The sequence below is a fragment of the Ursus arctos genome, unplaced genomic scaffold, assembly GCF_023065955.2.
Source record: "Ursus arctos isolate Adak ecotype North America unplaced genomic scaffold, UrsArc2.0 scaffold_4, whole genome shotgun sequence".
Classification (NCBI taxonomy): Eukaryota; Metazoa; Chordata; class Mammalia; order Carnivora; family Ursidae; genus Ursus; species Ursus arctos.
The window spans coordinates 1453538-1476252 of NW_026623056.1; the positions used below are offsets into that span (position 1 = coordinate 1453538).

General features: G+C 37.7%; 2 protein-coding genes across 2 annotated transcripts; both read left to right on the plus strand.

Moving 5' to 3' along the window:
• Positions 1-2341: 2341 nt before the first annotated feature.
• LOC125281843 (olfactory receptor 11H6-like) lies at positions 2342-3349 on the plus strand. The gene has a single exon (XM_048215774.1). It carries the CDS (start codon positions 2342-2344, stop codon positions 3347-3349), a length of 1008 nt encoding a protein of 335 aa, XP_048071731.1.
• An 11452-nt stretch (positions 3350-14801) lies between these two features.
• On the plus strand, positions 14802-15770 carry LOC125281842 (olfactory receptor 11G2-like). The gene has a single exon (XM_048215773.1). It carries the CDS (start codon positions 14802-14804, stop codon positions 15768-15770), a length of 969 nt encoding a protein of 322 aa, XP_048071730.1.
• The last annotated feature ends 6945 nt before the right edge of the window (positions 15771-22715 follow it).

Consider the following 22715-nt stretch of genomic DNA (forward strand, 5'->3'; position numbering starts at 1 on the left):
AAGATGAAATGAGTCAAACGGGGTTGTCTTGAGCAGGCTCCTGTTTCCTTGGACTGATGGTGTATCCCCGTAACAAGCAAAATCTCTGTTGCCCTGCTTTTGTTTTTAGCAAAGTAGAGTTTCCAGACTTTGCATTTTTTTTAAAAGCTTTTTCCTCTGGCTACAAGCAAGTATTTTCCTAATTGGTTAGTATTAGGCCATGTTCATTAATTGAGACAGTAAATATTTAATAAGCACCTATAAAATACCAGAGAGTGTCCTGGATTCTAGGAATACATTGGTAAGCAAAATAATGTCTTCCTCTTACATTCATACTGTTGAGACAGAAAATACACACTAAGTAGATAATACAATGCCAGGTAGTGATAGGCACTTTGAAGAAAACTCAAGTGGGACTGGGAAACAGAATAGCAAAGATGGGCTAAAGTAGGGAAGGCCTCTGTGAGTTTCTGATTTTTACCAGAAATCTGAATGAAGTAACAGATTAAAGCACGTGAATACTGGCCAGGTGGAGAGAGGGACAGAGAGAGGGATGTTCCAGGCCTGGATATGGGCCACCCCTGGCATAGTCAAGGATCAGCACAGCTGGAGTGGGCCAGCAGGGGGAAGAGTGGTAGGAAATGAGGACATGGAGGAAGGCCTCATTGGCCTTCCTAGCTATGGTAAGGAACTGGGGGGTTTTACGTGTATTTAAAAGATTGAAAGCAAGTAGTTGATATGGTCAATTTTTCTAAAAACTGTCGTCTAGCTACTATGTGGGTAACAGTCTCTAGGCATATAAAAATGGAAACAGGCAATTTAAGAGGGTTTTGTAGTAGTCAAAATGAGAATTTCATGGTAGCATGCACCAGGGTGGAAGCTGATAGGAATGCTAAAAACTGTTCAGATTCTGAATGTTTTGAACATGAGGCCCAGAGCGCTTGTTGATGTAGAGTATTGAGAGGAGTGGTGAGGATGTGGCCAAAGTGAATAGCCTGAGCAGCTGAGTGAATGGTGGTGCCATTTGTGATATGGCAGTGAAGGAAGGGTCGGCCAGTTTGAGGGGAGAAGAATCAAAAAGAGTTTAATCATAGGCATGTTCCATTAGATATCAAATGGAGATATTGAGAAAGAAATTGGGTGGATAAATCCAGGTTGCAGAAGAGACTTCATAGCTAGGGAGAGGAAAAATATGGCTTCATCTTACATAGATGGTTGGTTTTTTTATCAAGGGGCTAACTGGCAGGTCACTTACAGAGAGAGGATCGTTGGAGAAGGAAAAATATCAAGGATTAGGTCTGGTGCAGGGAGCGGGGAGCGGAAAACATGTACAGATCAAGTCAACCAGGAGAAACTCTGACACAGAAGCCTGTGATAATATACAGAGAGAAATGAGAATGACTAGTCTATGCACAGATCTCCAACTAATATAATTCAAATCTCAGAATGCTTTTAGTGACATAACACTGTAGTTATTTTTACTTTACATGACAAAATATATATAGAATACCATCATGAGGTACTTTCCCTGCATGTGATAAATTTCAAATGAGGACTGAAGCCTGAGTACTCTAGTTAGGGTAAATCTCAGTTAAAAGAGAACATTAGTCTTTACTCTAAACCTCACTCATTCAGGGGCACCTGGGTGGCTCAGTTGGTTAAGCATCTGCCTTCAGCTCAGGTCATGATCCCAGGGTCTTGGGATCAAGCCCTGCGTTGGGCTCCCTGGTCAGTGGGGAGTCTGTGATCTCTCTCACTTTCACTATCTCTCAAACAAATAAAATCTTTAAAAAAATAAAAGTCAAAAAAATAAGCCTTATTCATTCATACCAATTTCACTTAAAATGTTTATTCAAGGTGACAGAACAAGCAGCTTACTCCTCTTCCGCAACAAATTTTTAACTGCAAAGGGAACCGAGTTAAAAATAAAGAATGCTTTGAAGAATTGTGCCTATGTCACTAAACCCTGAGAGAAAGTAATATTGCAAATTGTGTGATTTCAGGAGATCTTTAAAAATAAGAGGGCACACAAATGTCAAAGTGGCCTTGCTATAAGCAACAGTTGATTTAAAGTTGACGTTCCTGGACTTGGTTGAAAGCCTCTGAATGACAAGAAGCATCTATCTTCATTTTATGTAGTGCTGAGGACACACACACAAAAAAGCAGGGGCTTAACGGCCCATGATGGCCATGGCAATCATGATGGTAAGCTGTAACAAGCACGCACCCCCCCAAGTTCCTTATTTCCTCCCAATATCACCGGGGCAAGTAGTGCTAAATATCTTTAAGTAATCTAAAACCGTGCTGCCAATTGAATTGTAAAGAAGATTGGAGAACATCTTAAGATGTAGTCATTTGTAACATGGTGATATCTTATTATTGCAGTTTGAAGGGGAAAAAAATGAAAAACCCAGTTGAAAATAACCACTCTGACCCTGTGAGTGAATTCATTCTTCTTGGATTCCCTTGTTCCTGGAAGATTCAGATCCTCCTCTTCTCATTCTTCTTTGCAGTCTATGTCCTGACACTAACTGGAAACCTGTGCATTATCTCTGCAGTGTGGTGGGACACCCATCTCCATGCCCCCATGTACATCCTGCTGGCCAATTTTGCCTTCCTGGAGATGTGGTATGTCACTTCTACTGTCCCCAATATGCTCGCCAACTTGCTCTCTGAGATCAGCACCATCTCCTTCTATGGCTGCTTCCTCCAGTTCTACTTCTTCTTCTCCATGGGCACCACTGAGACCTTCTTCTTGTCTGCCATGGCCTTTGACAGGTACCTTGCTATCTGCAGGCCCCTGCACTACCCCACTGCCATGACTGTTCAGCACTGCATCAGAATAGGAGCTGGGTGCTGGGTGTGTGGCTTTTCTTGTTTTCTCCTCCCAGTTTACCTGATCTCCCAACTTCCTTTTTGTGGTCCCAATACAATTGATCATTTTTTATGTGACCCAGGGCCCCTTATGAAGCTGTCCTGTGTGCCAGCTCCTGCTACTGAGATCATCTGTGCCATCTTTAACTCAGTCCTCATTTTCTCCACCTTCCTCTTCATTACCAGCTCCTATACTCTGGTGATCAGAGCTGTGCTGAGGGTACCCTCAGCAGAAGGCCGGCAGAAGGCCTTCTCCACGTGTGGCTCCCATCTTGCTGTAGTGTCCCTGTTCTATGGTTCTATCATGGTGATGTACGTGAGCCCAACGGCAGGCAATCCAGCAGGGACCCAAAAAATTGTGACTTTATTTTATTCTGTGATGACTCCATTTTTCAATCCCTTCATCTACAGTCTCCGGAATAAGGAGATGAAGAAGGCCCTGAGAAAACTGTTTAGGATGATGAGATTTGGTCAAAGACAACCTCTCAAGAACTAGAATCCATATATGTGTAGGACACATAGTGATATAAAATTATAGGAAGTTAATGGTCTTAAGTAAATTTGAGAGGCAAATATGTCTCCCATATTCCCTGGAATATTTTTAGAAATGCATCTCAATGAAGCAAATAGCAAATAAGATCTTACAAGAACTTGCATCAATCGTGTGTACTAGGCTTTATTGTATTAATATTCTTGTGTGTCTTGCATGCAAACAGGAAAATGTGAAACATTATCAGGACTCTTTGGAGAAAATCAAATATAACCCAGATGTCACCTGGTCAGCTTCTATCTTTTACAGATATAGGTAACTTTGTCTCTGATACCCAGTTTCTCAGGGATCACATGCCTTAGATACCCACCACTATTTCCCTACATATATACCGTATAAACATGTTCATGTGTGCTTCCTTTCTCCCACCCCTGAATCTACCCCCTATCTTGTTTTGATCTTATCAGTCTGAATGTGAGACTCACCCCTTCAACATTTTATCCAAAAACGAAGTAATTCCAGTTTTGTGTGCGTTTATTAACCTGACTACAGGTTGGGGTTAGGTAAAGTCATAGGAACGGCCACTGTGCTAGAACATGCAGCCTATCTTTCATATTATACCTGTTCTGCCTCTTTCTCTTCTTTCCTCATGCTCTTCCCATCACCCACCAGAAAAACCAGAACATCTTTTCCTTTCTCATTCAGAATACTTGTTTTCTATATGTAGGCCCTTTGCAGTTTTGGATTGTTCCTCAAACTGGGCTCGTCAAAAAATTTCTTCTCAGCAAATCTAACTCTTAAATAGCATTTTGTGAAAATAGGTTTTTTTCTAACTGCTTGCTCTTTGGGTTGTTTTACGTTCTTATAACTTACTGTATTCCTTATCTTAGTACCATTCAATACAAAAGAATAAATGTACTGAAACAGAGATGAGACCTGGAAATATGATTACCTGGAAAAACCTTAATGAAATAATAATAATTGATTTTTAAGTGCTTTATGATTTTTAAAGAATTTTTCTGTCTGTGTGGAATGAAAACTAACCATGCAGAGAGGATAGTGTGTATAAGTCTGAGGGTAGAAATAAGATAGTATTAAAAAAGAAATAAAATAGTATGGTTGTTCTTCAACAAATGGTGCTGGGAAAACTGGACAGCTACATGCAAAAGAACAAAACTGGACCACTTTCTTATACACAAAAAATAAACTCAAGATGGATTAAAGACTTAAATGTGAGACCTGAAATCATAAAACTCCTAGAAGAAAACATAGATAGTAATTTGTTTCACATCAGACCTAGCGACATTTTTTTCTAGATAGAGCTCCACAGGCAAGGGAAATGAAAGCAAAAATAAACTATTGGGTCTATACCAAAACAAAAAAACTTATGCACAGCAAAGGAAACCATCAGCAAAGCTAAAAGGCATCCTAGTGAATGGGAGAAAATATTTGTGAATGATATATCCAATAAGGGGTTAGTATCCAAAATATATAAAGAACTTATAGAACTCAGCACGCACACACACACACACACACACACACACACACACACATCCAATCTGATTTAAAAATGAGCAGAGGACCTGAATAGATATTTTTCAAAGAAGACATACAGATGGCCAAAAGACACATGAAAAGATGCTCAACATCACTCATCATCAGGGAAACGCAGATCAAAACTACAAGGAGTTATATCACCCTACATCTGGCAGAATGGCTAGCATCAAACAGACAAGAAATAACAAGTGTTGGCAAAGATGAAGGGGAAAAAGAACCCTTGAACACTGTTGGTGGGAATGTAATTGGTATAACTGCTATGGAAAACTATGAAAGTTCCTCAAAAAATTAAAAATAGAAATACCAAAGATCCCACAGTTCCACTTGCCAAATGAAAAAGCAGTAAGGGGGCATGCAAAACGGGTAAAGGCAAGTGAGAGATACAGATTTCTAATTATGGAGTGAATAAGTCACAGGGATACAACTTACAGCATAGGGAATATAGCCAATAGAAATGCAATAACACTGTATGGTAACTGATGGTAGCTACACTGTGGTGAGCAGAGAAGTTGAATCACTATGTTGTACACCTGAAACTAATGTAACATTGTGTATCAACTATACTTCAATAAAATAAAAAAAAAGATTAAAATTTTATGAAGACATGCAAAAAATTGCTATAAAATGATTAGAAATAACTTAGGAATGGGAAAAGTGGGGAAATGCGACAAAGTATTATTTTTATATGACCCATTAAAGGACTAGTAGTGTCATTAATAGTATTTTTAATTTTTTCTATATTATTTCATATTTGCCAATTTTTCTTAGATTTTCTAAAATAGTCATTTTAATTGTATATAATTTCCTAGCACAGTGTGTATGTCTAGTAACAAGTCAAAAAGCAAATGTCCTACAGTGGTATATAACTTAAAATGATAAGAAAAATACTTTTATTTCTAGGATGAGAGCACACTAAAAGATATTTTAGGAGAGATTTAGGCAGGTGAGTCTCAGGTCTTCAAGGTTGTCTCCCTAAAATGATTTCCTTCCCAGAGTTCTAATTATCAGCCCTGTGTGTGGGAAAATGACCTGATCTATGTATTTTGACAAGTTTAATTTCTTTGATAGTTGTGTCTTTTGGGGCACCTGGGTGGCTCAGTCAGTTAAACAGCTGCCTTATGCTCAGTCATGATCTCAGAGTCCTGGGATTGGCCCTGCATTGGGCTCCCTGCTCAGTGGAGAGCCTGCTTCTCCCTCTCCCTCAGGCCCCCCACCCTACCTCCCCCAGCCCCTGCTCATACTCTCTCTCACTCACTCGTTCTCACTCTATGTCAAATAAATAAATAAAATCTTTAAAAATAATAATAATTAAAAAAATAGTTGTGTCTTTAGTTTTCCCCATATCCTTCCAGGCCTCCCTATCAATATATCCAGGAATTTTTTTCTGAATTTCCTCTTGAATTTCATCCCCCAACAAAATGTGCCTTAGATCGTCTTTAAGATCTTAGGCCCCAGAGAATGGTATTATCAATATTGAAACCACATCCCACCCTGGAAACCAAATTCTTTTCACATTATTCTTTTTTTTTCTTTCTTTCTTTTTATGAATGGGTGAATAATTTTGGTTATCTTCTTTTTTTATTATAATATTATTTATTATATTATGTTAGTCACCATACAGTACATCCCTGGTTTTTGATGTAAAGTTCCATGATTCATTAGTTGCGTATAACACCCAGTGCACCATGCAATACGTGCCCTCCTTACTACCCATCACCAGTCTATCCCATTCCCCCACCCCCTCCCCCTGAGGCCCTCAGTTTGTTTCTCAGAGTCCATAGTCTCTCATGCTTCATTCCGCTTTCTGATTACCCCCCCTTTCTTTATCCCTTTCTTCTCCTACCAATCTTCCTAGTTCTTATGTTCCATAGATGAGAGAAACCTTATGATAATTGTCTTTCTCTGCTTGACTTATTTCACTTAGCATAATCTCTAATGCACGTTGGTACAGCCACTCTGGAAAACAGTGTGGAGGTCCCTTAAAAAGTTAAAAATTGAGTTACCCTATGATCCAGCAATTGCACTCCTGGGTATTTACCCCAAAAATACAGATGTAGTGAAGAGAAGGGCCATATGCACCCCAATGTTCATAGCAGCATTGTCCACAATAGCTAAATCGTGGAAGGAGCTGAGATGTCCTTCAACAGATGACTGGATTAAGAAGATGTGGTCCATATATACAATGGAATTTTACTCAGCTATCAAAAAGAACGATGTCTCAACATTTGCTGCAACATGGACGGCACTGGAGGAGATAATGTTCACATTATTCTTATAGAAACTCCTGAAGCCATGAACTTACTACTGACAAAATGTACACTATTTTCCCATCCCAAACACATTCAAAGGTGCTGAAACCTAATTGTCAGTGTCTATTATTCAGATACCATATGATATCTGAATGATGTATTTTCTCTTTCCCACCATTTTCTTCTTCTCCTTTGAAATATTCCTGCACTCATTTTTTAATATACTCATCTCCCAAACATTTACTGAGTGTCTCCTATGTGCTAAATAGTGAGCCCTGGTTTGGAGAAATAATGAAGTGCAAACTACTCACAGACCTTAGAGATTTAAAGTTGCTAAGAGAATAGATTCTAAGAGTTGTCATTTAGGAGAAATTTTCTCTTTTCTTTTCATTGTATCTATGCGAGAGGATGGAGGTTAAGTTAACTTATAGTGGTAATTATTTCACAACACATGTAAATCAAACCATCATGCTGCACACCTTAAACTTATACAGTGATGTATGTCAATTATTTCTCAACAAAACGGGAGGACAAACAGAGTGAGAAGACTCCAGGCAAATAAAGAGGAACCAGAAGAGGGGGACCAAAGGACCCAGAAACTCTGGGGATTTAGGATAGCAAGACAGCCTTGGAAGCAACTTGGACCTGCCAAGTGCTCTGACTTTACTGCTTCATTTGGTAAAGGGATCCCCAACTGGAAAAGAGGGGGAGGAGGTAAGAAATTGACCTCAAACTGCCAAGTTGGAATGAGGTCAACAAGCCGCAAACTTCACAAATATCCTTACAATTGGCTACAAATTTCCATGTTACGATTTGCCCCCCAGCCCATCTCTCTGTATTATAACAATGGCAAACAATGAAGAGAGGAGCTCAGTGGGAAAAAAGGAAAACAAATATATTTGAGAAGCCTTCTGTACAGAAAACTTGTTGGAAGAAATTCAAGAAGATATAAATTAATAGGAAGATATGCCAAGTCCATGGATTATAAGAATAATTATTCTGTAGATGACAATCAATGTCCCCATTAGAAGCAATCCCAATCAGAATTCCAGCAATAATTTCTGTGCAAATTTATGAGAGGATTCTAAATTTATGTGGAAAGTCATTGGGCAAAGACTATCAAGAAGAGTTTGAGGAGAAATAAATTGGGAGGACTTATCTCACTTGATATCAAAACTTATTATAAAGCTACAATAATTAAGAGAACGTGTACTGGTACAATAGGTACAAGGAGACAGACAAAATTCATTGAGAATCCGGAAACCAACCCATGCATACATGGACACTTAATTTATGATAAAAATAGGACTACACAGCAGGTGTAGAATATAGGTTTAATTAAAAAATGTCTAAGTCAAGTGGATTTTCATGTGGAAAAATGAAATTTTACCTATTGTCACACCATACACAGAAATTATGACCAGGATAATTGCAGTTTTTAAATTTGAAAGTAAGGCACCAACACTTCTAAAAAATGGAATATTTTCATAACTTTGAAATAAGCAAAAAGAATTAGCCATAAAGAAACTTGATTGATAAATTAGACACATTAAAATGAAGAATTTCTGTTCATTAATAAGCCAGAGAAAGACAAATACCATATAATTTCACTCATATGTGGAATTTAAGAAACAAAACAAGCAAAGGGTGAGGGGAAGAAAAGAGACACAAACCAAAACACAAAATCTTAACTGTAGAGAAAAACAGATGGTTATCAGAGGGGAGATAAATGGGGGATGGGTGAAATAGGTGATACATGGAATTGCTGAATCACTATATTGTACACCTGAAACGAATGTGACACTATATGTTAACTACGCTGAAATTCAAATTTAGAAGAAAAAACTTCTCATTAAAAAGCAATTATGAGACTGAAAAAAGAAGCTTATTAAACAGGAGAAAGTATTTGGAATATATATAACTGATTGAAGGCTTGTTTTCAATATATATATAAAATACACATTATACATAATATTATATATATATATTTTATTTTAAGAGAGAGAGAGACAGAGCACACACTGGGGGGGGGTGGCGGGGCAGAGGAAGAGGGAGAGACAAACTTTCTTGCAGACTCCCCACTAAGCATAAAGCCCGGATGCAGGGCTAGATCTCACAACCCTGAGATCATGACCTGACCCAAAATCAAAGTCCAACACCTAACTGACTGAGCCACTCAGGTTCCCCCAGAATATATTTTTAAAACCTTTAAAATTCCCAATAATTTAAAAATGAGCAAGCCTCTTGAAAAGTCATTATTTTAAAAAGGAAATAACACAGGATGTGTTTTCCTAAATGTTTTTTTTTCCCAAAAAACTGACATAACCAAGGACAAATACAAAACAAAACAAAAAACATGAAGCATGAGAGACTATGGACTCTGAGAAACAAACTGAAGGCTTCAGAGGGGAGGGAGGTGGGGGAATGGGATAGATTGGTGATGGGTAGTAAGGAGGGCATGTATTGCATGGTGCACTGGGTGTTATACACAACTAATGAATCATAGAACTTTACATCAGAAACCAGGGATGTACTGTATGGTGACTAACATAATATAATAAAAAAAACACAAAAACTAAAACAAAAACACAGAATAGTGAGGATTATCATAGACTACTCATGAGACTATCCATTTGATTAACCATTTTGGAATACTCTTTGACATTATCTGTTATAGTTGAATTTATGCATTCCCTGGAATCCAGCAATCTTATACATACACAACATAAATTCTTGTAAGCATTCGCCAAGAGATATGTAGAGTACTTCATTGCAGCATTACTCATAGTTCCCCCAAACTGGAAACAACCCAAATGTCCCCAAAACAGTAAGGTGGAGATGTGGTACATTCATACAAAGGAATAATATGTAGTAATAAAAATAAATGTACTACATTTATATGAAAGATCACCGATAAATCTCAGAAATTTAATTATGAGTAAGAGTTTCCAGACACAAAACAGATGCTGTATGATTTATTTATGTACATTTCAAAATCAGGCAAATTGAAAACTTGGTGTTTGATTATTAGTGAAATTTTGAAAACTATCTCCTCTTTTGAACAAATACTGTCAAATCATCAAGAAAGAACGTCCCAGGGGCGCCTGGGTGGCACAGCGGTTAAGCGCCTGCCTTCGGCTCAGGGCGTGATCCCGGCGTTATGGGATCGAGCCCCACATCAGGCTCTTCCACTATGAGCCTGCTTCTTCCTCTCCCACTCCACCTGCTGTGTTCCCTCTCTCGCTGGCTGTCTCTATCTCTGTCAAATAAATAAAAATCTTAAAAAAAAAAAAGAAAAAAAAAAAAAAAAAAGAAAGAACGTCCCAAATCCCCATTACAGGTAAATTGATGTTACTTAAAGTAGAGACAGAGGTAACTCTGGAGAAAGAAGTACTACCAGGGAAGGTGACAATGACGCTTCTGAGAGTCAAGGTAATGATATTTACTCAGGTGGTGGTGAAGTGGAAGTATGTTCTTTTAGTAATTCAGTGAGCTGTATAATTACAGTATGCATATTTTTAGGGACCATGTTTTAAAATTAAAAAAAAAAACAACCTCAAGCCAGATAACTTTATTCTCTGCTTAAATTCCCTCACTGATCCTTTCTAAACAGTGAAAGCTGATGTCTACAATAGCCTGTAAGTCCCTAGAGCTTCCGTCTTCACCCTGTTATCTCTCTACCGCCTTGTCCTATTACTTTTCCCACTGCCACGCTGGCCTCTTTGCTCTTTCTCCAACATATTACCCTTTCTTCTGCCTTTGGTTCCTATGACTGACTATTCTTTTTGCCTGAAATGCAATACCCCCAGATAACCATACAGTTTGTTCTCTCACTTCAAGACATTGTTTAAATGTTATCTTCTCTATGAGAATTGCCTTACCACCCTAGTTAAAGTCATGAAATCCTGCCATTCTAACATTCTCTCCTCACTCCTTACTCTATTTTTTATTCATATTTTCTAATAATACAATTATCTTATTTATGTTATTTATTTTTTTTCTCCCTCCAAAAGAATATATGTACTGTGAAGACAGGAGTTGTAAGGTTGTTTCATACAATATCCCTGGGACATTAAATATTGACTGGTACATGGTAAGTATTCAATAGATATTTGTGAAATAACAGTATGCCAATTAAATTTCTTGAGATGCCAATTCTTCCCAGCCTTACTGAGATATTATTGACATATAACATTGTGTAAATCTATATATAACATTATAACATGATGATTTAATACATTTGTATATTGTGAAATGATTACCACAATAAGGTTAACACTTCCATTGCCTTATATAATTACTTTTTTTTTTTTTGGTGGTGGTGGTGGTGAGAACATTTAAAATCTACTTTCTTAGTGCCTTTCAAGTATATAATACATAGTTGTTAACTATAATCACTATACCGTACATTAGAACTTATTCATCTTATAGCTGGAAGTTTGTACCCTTTGACAAACATCTCCCCATTTCCTTCACCCCCAGTCCCTGACAATCACCATTCTACCCTTTGTTTCTATGATTTTAAGCTGCCAATTCTTTCTGCTGTACATAAAATAGACCCAAGAAATCTCTAACAAACTACCTCAAGTACAGATATTTGATGATCAAAGAATGGTTTCTTCTTCAAAGTAGATAAAGGGAATCCAACGATAGAGCTTCCTATTGTAGCTATTATGACCATCCTTATTACGACTTAATTAGTCCCCCAAAACCTTCAACAATACATGGATACCAGAGAAGGAAGAAAAGATAGAATTAACTTCTATATCTTCATTATTTCTTGTGGAATACTAAGACTTGGTGCTTGATTATAAGTAAGTGAAAATTCAAAAATTATCTCCTCTTTTGAACAAATACTATCAAATCATCAAGAGGATAAATCCCAAATCCTGAGAGTTCATGATGCAAAGAAATAGACATCGCTAACCCCTTCATCTGGGCTTTCATTTCAATCAGAAACTTGCACTTTGAAGCTAGAGATGAAATACCTTGTAAGGTTCGCCCTTTGAAATCCCTGAGAGATTACAAACTGGATCATCCAATTTCTCAGGAGTCCTTCATGTACCTGTTGCTCTATGGAGTAATATTTTATGTCTGGGCTCTAAACCTCTTCTCAGCATTCCTCCAAAGAGTAAGTGGAAACTGTATAACATGTGGGCCACATGTGCTCGAATTTTTTGCAAAAATTATTTTACAGGAAGTGTCTTATCTTTGAAACAATGAAAATATTTCATTAGAATGAAATGCTGACAAAAAAATAAAGCCTAAAAATATCAATTTCCTTGTTTCTCTGAGTTCTGGAGAATATTTCTTACTCAGTTTGTATTTCACTCTGAAAGATAAATAAAAGACCTATACAAAGAAGCTTAGGATTTCAAGTGAAGATGTATATTAACTGACAAATCGCTGGAGAAGGATTTATTTTGATGATTTTTGTTGCTTGGTGAGTAAATACAGCAAATCTCTCTTTCCAGAGATATCTTCTTTCCCAAGCCCAAATGTTACTTTTCAGTTTCGTTATATTAATGAGCACTGGTTTAATGTGGGTTCTTTTTGAAGTAACACAAGATTTCAGCATATTGTGTTTTTATTGTTATTTTTGTTGTACATACAGGATGTACCCTAAACTCTGGCATTGGACAATTATTATCCCTAGGAAATATTTTAAAACAAGAAGGGTAAGTATCAATAATGATTTGAAACAAATCCTTTGTTAATGACTGTTCTGTAAATAAAATAATTTAACTGATATGGCTCACACTAGTGTCCTGAGTAAATAGGACCACAGGAATGTCTAAAGGACAGGACAATCCATTGGAATATAGAAAAGTATAACATAGGAGATATAGTCAATAATGTTGTAAAAACATGTTCAGTAACATGAAAACTACACTTATCATGGCGAGCATTGCAATACATATAAAATTGTCAAATCACTATGTTGTACACCTGACATATAACAAGTATAGTTCAATAAATTTTTTTAAACTTTCAATAAGGTTATTAGAGGACATGATTTCTCAAGAGCCCTGTGTGAACGAGTTTATTCTTTCTTTAAAAACATTAATATAAACTGTTTTTAGAAAACTCACAGAGTCAAGGATTTGGCTCACCTGACTTACTACAACTGTATATACAATCTCAGGGCAATGAGAATCTATAAATAGTAGTCCTTCCCATCTAGATGCCATTATAATGGTCAAATAAAAGAGTCAGCCATCTATATGGTCTGACCTTTACACAAATAGGTCCAGGATTTCCTTCACTGAGAGTCTTGGATTTCCACCTTGAAAAAGCTTCTTCGATTTATTAAATATTCCTTATAAAATTCAAAAAGATTTCCAAGAGTGGGGAAAAAATAAGTGCTCTATTAATGCAAGATCTGTCATATCCACATCTGTTTCTCTAGCACTTAAAAGACCACTTAACACAGTAGAGAATTTTAATAAGTATTTTTAATAAGAATTTTAATAAGTATCTTTAATAAGAGAATTTTAATAAGTATCTTTAATAAGAATTTTAATAAGTATTTTTGAATGAATTACTTTGCTTAATGTAAAAGGTCAGAGTAAGGTACCAAAGAAACAGGAGAACTGAGTTTTGATTTAATAACAACTACTTCAGATGGAAGTAGCCCAAGAAAAAGAGAAGTGAGAAGCTGCTTGTTTCAGATATGCCCAGACAGGAAAGGCCTAGATGGGGCTTAGTGATACCAAAGGTCTGCCTAAAAGAGAGAAAAAGGAACATGTGGGAAAAGTCTGTGGGGGGAAAAAAAGCTATGAAAATCCTCACAGAAACATAAAACTATTTTTCCATTTTTCTTGCAGCCAACTTGAATATGAATGAGCACACAATGAACTTGGTCACAGTCACTCAGACCAGCTGCTTTCCCTCAGGTCAACTGCCATAATGGTCATATCTAGTTCACATATGCACATAGAAATGCATCAAAATATTTAGCCAGAGCAAATTAGAGGCCAAGGTATAGGACTCTTTCTCACAGTGTATAGTGCATTCAGTTGCCTAAAAGGGAAAGGAAACATTTTTTACACTAAACATTGGTATAAATACATAAAGTAGCAAAAAAAAAAAAAAAAAAGAGAGAGAGAAAAAAAAAGTCCTGGAATGACAGAAGTATTTTTTGTCATTTTAAAACCATGAGCAACTTGGAGGAACTGAAAGTGAAAATGAATATTAGTTTATGTCCTGACACGATACTACATTTAGACAGATTCTTAAAGTGTCCTGGTTTAATATTTTTTCTTATTTAATCAGTTATAAATCATAAAGAATCAAGTACTCAGACTGTTGAAAGAACTCCACATGCACAGAAATGTACTATTGATAGTGTAGGTAAACAGGTGAAAGAGTAGACTAATAGAGATAATTATCCAGAATCACAAAAGCTGGCATTCCTAGTATCTAGCCTAGCATTCTTAGAAAGGAAAAAGTTGTCTCCAATTCATGTTTTCCTTCTTTCCTTTATTGTGACTGTGAAAAATAATTTTTGTTCAGGGGCTGAGTCATGAAAGTCAGTTTTGTTGCTTAAGCAAAAATCTGTTTACTACTTTATGAAATAAAAGGTAAAGAAATTTGGTGTTTTCAGGAAGAACCAGCATACTCCATTAAAGTACAATAACCAAGTCATCTCCATGTCTTCCAAACCAAAGAATGTGTCCAGCACAGAAACCACCAACTCCATTAGCCACTTCATCCTCATGGGCTTTCCCTCAAGCCCAGAAATGCGGCTCCTCTACTTTGGGCTCTTCTCAGTAGTCTACATCCTGACTCTGATGGGGAATACGGCCATTGTCTATGCTGTGCTGTGGGACCGGTGTCTTCACACCCCCATGTACATATTCTTGGGCAATTTCTCTCTCCTAGAAATATATTATGTCACCACGACTGTCCCTAATATGTTGGCCAATTTCCTGTCCACAAGCAAGTCGATCTCCTTTGTGAGCTGTTTCACACAGTTCTACTTCTTCTTCTCTTTTGGGTGTGATGAGGGCTTCTTCCTTTGCATCATGGCCTTTGACAGGTACCTTGCCATCTGTCGTCCTCTACATTACCCACGCATCATGACTAAACAGCTGTACACCGGCCTTGTCATCTTCGGATGGTCGGGTGGGCTCATCCTATTCCTAACTCCAGTTGTTCTCATTTCACAGTTGCCCTTCTGCGACCCAAATACCATCAACCATTTTTTGTGTGATCCTGTCCCACTGATGACGCTGCCTTGTTCTGAAGACACCATCACTCAGCTCCTTTACTCTACTTTCAATGTTATTTTCATGATTGGCACCTTCCTCTTTATTCTTTGCTCCTATGCTCTGGTGATTCTGACTGTGCTGCGGATGCCCTCACGGGCTGGCCAACACAAGGCTCTCTCCACTTGTGCTTCTCATTTGGCTGTTGTCGTCCTGCTTTATGGCTCCGTTATGGTGATGTATGTTAGTCCTGGATCAGGACACCCAGTGAAAATTCAAAAATTCATTACCTTATTTTATTCTGTGATAACACCCCTCTGCCATCCTCTAATATATAGCCTCAGGAACAAGGAGATGAAGACTGCTCTGAGGAAAATCTTTGGGACTGAACACGGTGTTCATAAAATGTAAATGAGAGTTGAATTCCATCTCTCAAGTGCAAATTACCTTAATAAAACATGGGTGATATATTTGTCCATAAATTAAGTTTTATTAAGAAACTACTACTATCATCTTAAACACCACTCACCACAAGATGCAGTAGTCTTATTCAGGAATGTTTTAGCAAGTGGATTCAATTTTGTTTTGGGTTAAATATCAAGTAAGTGAAATTTTAGTATCTAAGCCCATTAGTCCTGGTATATGTAATTCAATTTCTAAAAAGAAGACAGAGTCTATTGTGCATTACTGAGTTGAAGCAACTGTTACACTTGTAACAGACATCACAGATTGCTTTGGGGATTAATGCTATAATCCAATAATTCTCTATGAGACATATTGACCAATAAAGAAGATTCAAATTTGAAGGAAGTCTACCTTGTCAGAATGCAGCATGTGTCTTTAAAGACATAGACTAAGAGCCTTAGCTGGGTATTAGTGACTTTTCAGAGTGTACAACACAAGGATTAGGAATTTAAAGTGTATTAGCTACCTCGAATATAGTAAAGATAAGAGCTAAACATAAAGTCTAAGACATTTCTCAGAGCATAACTCACTTTGGGGTAAATCCAGTTAAACAACAGCTTCTGGTACCATGTGAGTTTTAATGTTAGCACTATGTGAATTATTTTAATATAAGTATCCTTAAAACTATTTCTATAAACTTCATACTTGTCAGAATGGCTAAAATCAAAAACACAAGAAGCAAGTGTTGACAAGGATATGGCGGAAAAGGAACCCTCGTGCCCTGTTGGTGGGAATGCAAACCGGTGCAGGCACCACCGAAAACAGTATGGAGGTTCCTCAAAAAATTAAAGAATTACATATGATCCAGTGATTCCACCACTGGGTATTTACCCAAAGAAAATGAAAATGCTAATTAGAAAAGATATATGCACCCCTAGGTTCATTGTAGCATTATTTACAAATGCTGAGATAAAGAAGTGATCCAACTGTCCATCCATAGATGAGTGGATAAAGAAGATATGGTATACACATTATACACAATGGAATATTACTCAGCCATAAAAAAGAATGAAATCCTGCTGTTCGCAATGACATCGGTGGGTCTAAAGAGTACAATGCTAAGTAAAATAAGTCAGTCAGAATAAAAAAAATACCATATTATTTCACTTACAGGTGGAATTTAAGAAACAAAACAAATAAGCAAACAAACAGAAAGACCCAGATTCTTAAATATAGAGAACCGGTGGTTGTTCAAGGACAGATAGATGAGGGGATGGGTAAAATAAGTGAAGGGGATTAAGAATACACTTATCATGATAAGCACTGAGTAATGTTTAGAATTGTTGAATCACTGTATTGCACATGGAAACTAATATAACACTGTATGTTAATTATATGGGAACTTTTTTTTCAATATATTTAACTAGTGACCTGTCTCAGTGAGTTTTTATGGCATAATACAAAAATAAACCAATACTTTATTGATCCATCAATATTTTCCTACATTTAGCCTCTTGAATTTATGTAAATACCTCTATGTTCACTTTTAAACTTAATACAGCCTTCTGTTTTTTCTGTTCTGTACCTTTATTCAATTTTATTTCTTAATTTTAAAAATTTTAAATCTAATATAGTTAACGTACAGTGTTATATTAGTTTCAGGTGTACAATTTAGTGATTGAACAATTCTAAACATTACTCAGTCCTCATCATAATAGTGGAATTTAAAAAATGAATAAATAAAAATTTAAAAACTACCGCCAGGGGTGCCTGGGTGGCTCAGTAATTAAGCATCTGCCTTCGGCTCAGGGTGTGATCCCAGAGTCCTGGGATCGAGCCCCACAACAGGCTCCTCCACTGGGAGCCTGCTTCTTCCTCTCCCACTCCCCCTGCTTGTGTTCCCTCTCTCACTGGCTGTCTCTCTCTCTATGTCAAATAAATAAACAAATAAAATCTTTTTAAATGTTTTTTAAAAATTAAAAAAATAAAAACTACCACCATAAAATATTTAATTAACATCGTTGTTTTAATTATGACTTTTATTTTTTCTGTTGCCACTTTTTTTTTAAACATGACTCTCCAAAACACAATTAAAAGAAATCATAATATAAAATGTAATTTACAGAATTTTAGTTTGTAGCCTTCAAGAAGTCATCTGCTCCACAAAGTGATGTGAAACAGCAACTGGATTTTAATTCATTAAGAACTTGGACTGCGAATATTTATTAAGCTTGAAAGGCAGGATTTCTGAATTCTGGAAAAGAAGTGGCTATCTTTATCCTACTTCACATAAGAAACAAATTAAATGGCTGAACAACTGTCTGAAAAATACTTTATATTGGAAGAAAATACAAGCCATTTAGAACTTTGTTCAAACCAACTTCAATGGTAGGTTTAACTTCACCCCCAAATTAATTGATCTCATACAGCAATTCAGCAACGTGGCAGGATATAAAATCAATGCACAGAGATCTGTTGCATTTGTATACACTAACAATGTGACTGAAGAGAAATTAAGGAATCGATTCCATTTAGAATAGCACCCAAAACCATAAGATACCTAGGAATAAACCTAACCAAAGAGGTAAAGGATCTGTGCTCTAGAAATTTCAGAACACTTATGAAAGAAATTGAGGAAGACACAAAGAGATAGAAAAACATTCCATGCTCATGGATTAGAAGAACAAACATTGTGAAAATGTCTATGCTGCCCAGAGCAATCTACACTGTCAATGCAATCCCTATCAAAATAACATCGACATTTTTCACAGAGCTGAAACAAACAATCCTAAAATTTGTATGGAACCAGAAAAGACCCCGAATCACCAGGGGATTGTTAAGAAAGAAAACCAAAGCTGGGGATATCACAATGCCTGACCTCAAGCTATATTACAGAGCTGTGATTATCAAGACAACATGGTACTGGCACAAAAGCAGACACATAGTTCAGGGGAACAGATTAGAGACCCCAGAAATGGACCTGCAACTTTATGCTCAACTAATCTTTGACAAATCCATAAAGAATATCCAATGGTAGGTTTGAAGTGCTACTAATTTTAGTTGATATTCATCTGTGGAGCTTAAAGAATGCTCATGCCAGGGGTGCCCGGGTGACTCAGTCAGTTAAGTGCTTGCCTTCAGCTTGGGTAATGATCCCAGGGTCCTGGGATCAAGTCCTGCATCAGGTTCCCTGCTCAGTCAGCTTCTCCTTCTGCCCTTCCCTCCTGCTTGTGTGCTCACTCTCTCTCTCTCTCACATGCTCTCTCTCTCACCCTTTCTCTCAAGAAAATAAACAAAATTAAAAAAAAGAATGTTCATGCCAGTTCCATTCATCTTTCTTAATTATATAGGAAAAAATTTTACGAATTAGTGATTCTTAATAAAATGTTGTATTGATTTTTATGAAGATGTACAGTGCCTATATTTTTAATTGTCTTCAAGTTAATTATTAGCCAAATTTTTCTCACCCATGTTATTTTACCTCATATTAAGTTTTCTGACACTATCTAGATAGAACTGCAAATTATTTGGTATACTAAGAAGCATTCCCTTAAGACATAGACCCACTTTTACTTCACCAACATCTCTTCCTTAAGTTCATACCTATAATTTCATGGTGGAAGTGAGCTTTCATAAACCAGCTGACAAAGAAGGAAAAGAACCTCAGGCCTGGTTCACAAATGAATATATGCTACTTCAAGGGGAAAATGTACTACCGCTGTACCGTAGCCCCTCTCACAGGTGGCCATAGAGTATAAGGGTGGAGGAAATTCTCATAAAGCAAAGTGCTGGGAGAAATACACTTAGTGGTCTACTTTCATGGTGGGAGAAATGGCCTGCTACACAAGATGAGAATATACATGCCTAATGACTGCTGCAAAAGTTTTACTGCTTGGTCAAGGCCCCAGAAGGAACCAGATAGGAACTTCAGAGTCAAAGTTTGAAGAGGCAGTATACGAATAGACCTACGAGTGTGAGCACAAAGTGTGCAAATCTTTGTGTCCCAAATCAAAGTCCGTCAGAGAGGATCCTCCACAGTGGAGTCCTTCCAGGTACAAAGAACAAGTCATCCAGGAAATATCAAGCAGCTCCGACCCCTTTCACCTTAGTGCCTATACAAAGTGCACATGAAGTGAGTGGTAGGGATGGAGGCTATACATAAGCCACAAAACATGGACCCTCTCCTACCAAGGCCGGTAAAGCCACTGAGCTACTGAGGATGCATCCTCAATCAGAGACAAATGCTAAACCCTCAGTGTGGCACGATCCTTTAAGAAAACTAAGCAGCATTGACTGCATTCAAATTACTTTCATTATTTGTCCTTTCTGTGATTTTTTTTTCTTGGATGTGTGTTTGACTTCCTTTCCTGAAGAGCCTCTGACTGTACCACTATCCTTATGCTTATGGAATAACTGATTTACTAATATGGGTCCCTGCATAACATTACCACCCCACAAAGTAAAAAAACAGGCACATGATCGCATGATTCACTGGTCCTACCATACACTGCATCACACTGAAGGAGTCGACTTGACTGAATACACGAATGCAACATTAAAGGATCACCAGGGTTCTCAACCTAAGTACTACTGACATTATGGGCTAAATAATTCTTTGTTATGGGGAGCTATCCTTTGCAGTGCAGATGTTTAGCAGCATCCCTGACCCCCACCCACCGTCCACCTACAAGTGTGACAGGTGTGACAACCAGCAATGTCTCCCGACAGCGTCAAATATCCCCTGGTCAGTGGGGGGAGTTGTCTCCATTCGAGAACCACTGGAGTAAATGAGGATCAGTTTGGGGCTACACCGAGCATTTGCGACTCTGTCCTCCAGAAAGTAGTACACATATTTAATCAATGTAAAAAGGGCTTCACCCTGAACAACTAAAATTACAAAAGTCTGAGAACAAGAAACTAGAAGTAAGTTTGACTCCCCATAATTTCCAGTGATTCACTTGCAGAATTTGTTCTTGCTGCCTCTACAAACTTAAGTTCTGCCAATAAATCATGAGCTACCAGGATGGGAGGAGGAGAAGATTCTATGAGGGGACTAAGAATGGGTTCCATTAAACCCGAAGCTATGACTGCTTCTACTTAGAACTCTCTTGTTGGCAGACCAACAGACAGATAAAGGATTCACTATACTGGTCGGTGTAATCTATTGTAATTATCCATGATTGCTGCTACAAAATAGGGATGGGACGAGTATGCTGGGAATTGAGAGAATTCACTGGGGCTTCTTTTGGTGCTCTCAGGCCCAGTCATATCGCTGTACAAGAAAATGCAACATATGCAGCCTGGCAAGGGCAAAACAACCAAAGGCTCAGAATTATGAGATAAAGATCTAGGTGCTCCCAGCAGGCAAACAAGTTAGACTATCTGAGTTGTTCAACAAAGATGAGGGACAGCTAGAATGGGTGGTGGAGGAGGGGGATGAATCTATGATGGCTATTCATTAACCATTCTGCATGAAGTCATTTTTATAGGTTGTATTGTACTGTATTTTTATAGATTGTAGGCTACCAGAACCTTGAAAACTCAGAAACAGTGTAGACATAATACAGTGAACAAATGGATCTGAATAGGTCAAGTAGAGGACTATAGAAAAGCTCTTGGTGCCCTTGCATTACATCTACTCAACCTATTTCAGCAACAGCTGCCTAGGCAGCTGCAAGCTTGGACTCATGGTGATGTTAACCTCAATACTTCTTTTTTTTTAAGATTTTATTTATTTATTTGAGAGAAAGAGTGAGCAAAAGCCAGAGCAAAAGCCAGGGGTGGGGGAGTGGGACAGAGATGCAGAGGGAAAAGCAGACTCCCCACTGTGCAGGGAGCCTGATGTGGGGCTCAATTCCAGGATCCTGGGATCATGACCTGAGCTGAAGGCAGACACTTAACCAACTCAGATGCCCAGATGCCCTGTTAATAACTTCAAGACTTCTACATATCCTTTTATTTTCTGTCTTGGAGCCTTCTCCAAAGCCTCTGGGACCCAGTCAGCTAGAGAGAAAATGCAACCAGAATATAAAGAAAGTGTTACCCTTAAAGACAACTGTCAACCTAATGGGTGGAGTGGCCAGTGGATAAATGTTCCTGCTTCTTAGACATGCTGGCAAAATGAAGCCGCATATATCCCAATTGCCTACACTGGAGACCTTGAAACATACAAACTGGCATTAGTTCTTCCTGCTTCTAAGTTTCACTCTCCCTGCCCTCTAGTCCTCTTTCCTAGGTAACCCCAAATAAACTGTACACCTGTGTTTTATCTGAGGTTCTGATTTGGGGAACCTAAACCAAAACAAATACTAACTCTGATCTTTCCCAATTATGCCTCTCACTATCAGAACACATAAGCATTCCTACTGCCACATCTACACTACTTTCATTCTTAGACCTTCCTTCTTAGAAAATAAGGCATTTCTCATCCTTTTCGTAGGCAACCTCTCCACTGTTTCCTTGAACCCATCTTCTATACATCTCCAAAGACTTAATATTTACCTTTGTTTTCCAGAATCATAAATATTAAACTTTTATCTTTCCAAAGCCTCCTTCTCCAAACAGGAGAGACAGGAAAGGAGGGGGATTGAGAGAGAGGTTGAGAAAAGAAACTGTCTCCGTGGAATGTATTCATCTTCAGGTGCTCACATTTTTCCTCCATATCTAGATGACATGAAAAAATAGTGTATGGTCAACCACCACTTCATCTCTCATGTACCCCTTAATCCCCTGTGATCTGGTTTCCCACTTCCTCTGCTCTGCTTTCCTTCATGTTTCTGTAGAGGAAAAACATTAATAACCATGCAGATAGTTTTCTTGAGGTGTAAAAAAGTCTGTCATCACTTTCATTAGTCAACCTTATCTTATACCAGCATAGACATGAACTTTATATTCTTGTGATTCCTCATTAGCTGGGTTTGACAACCTTAGATACAGACTGGGAATAAGTTT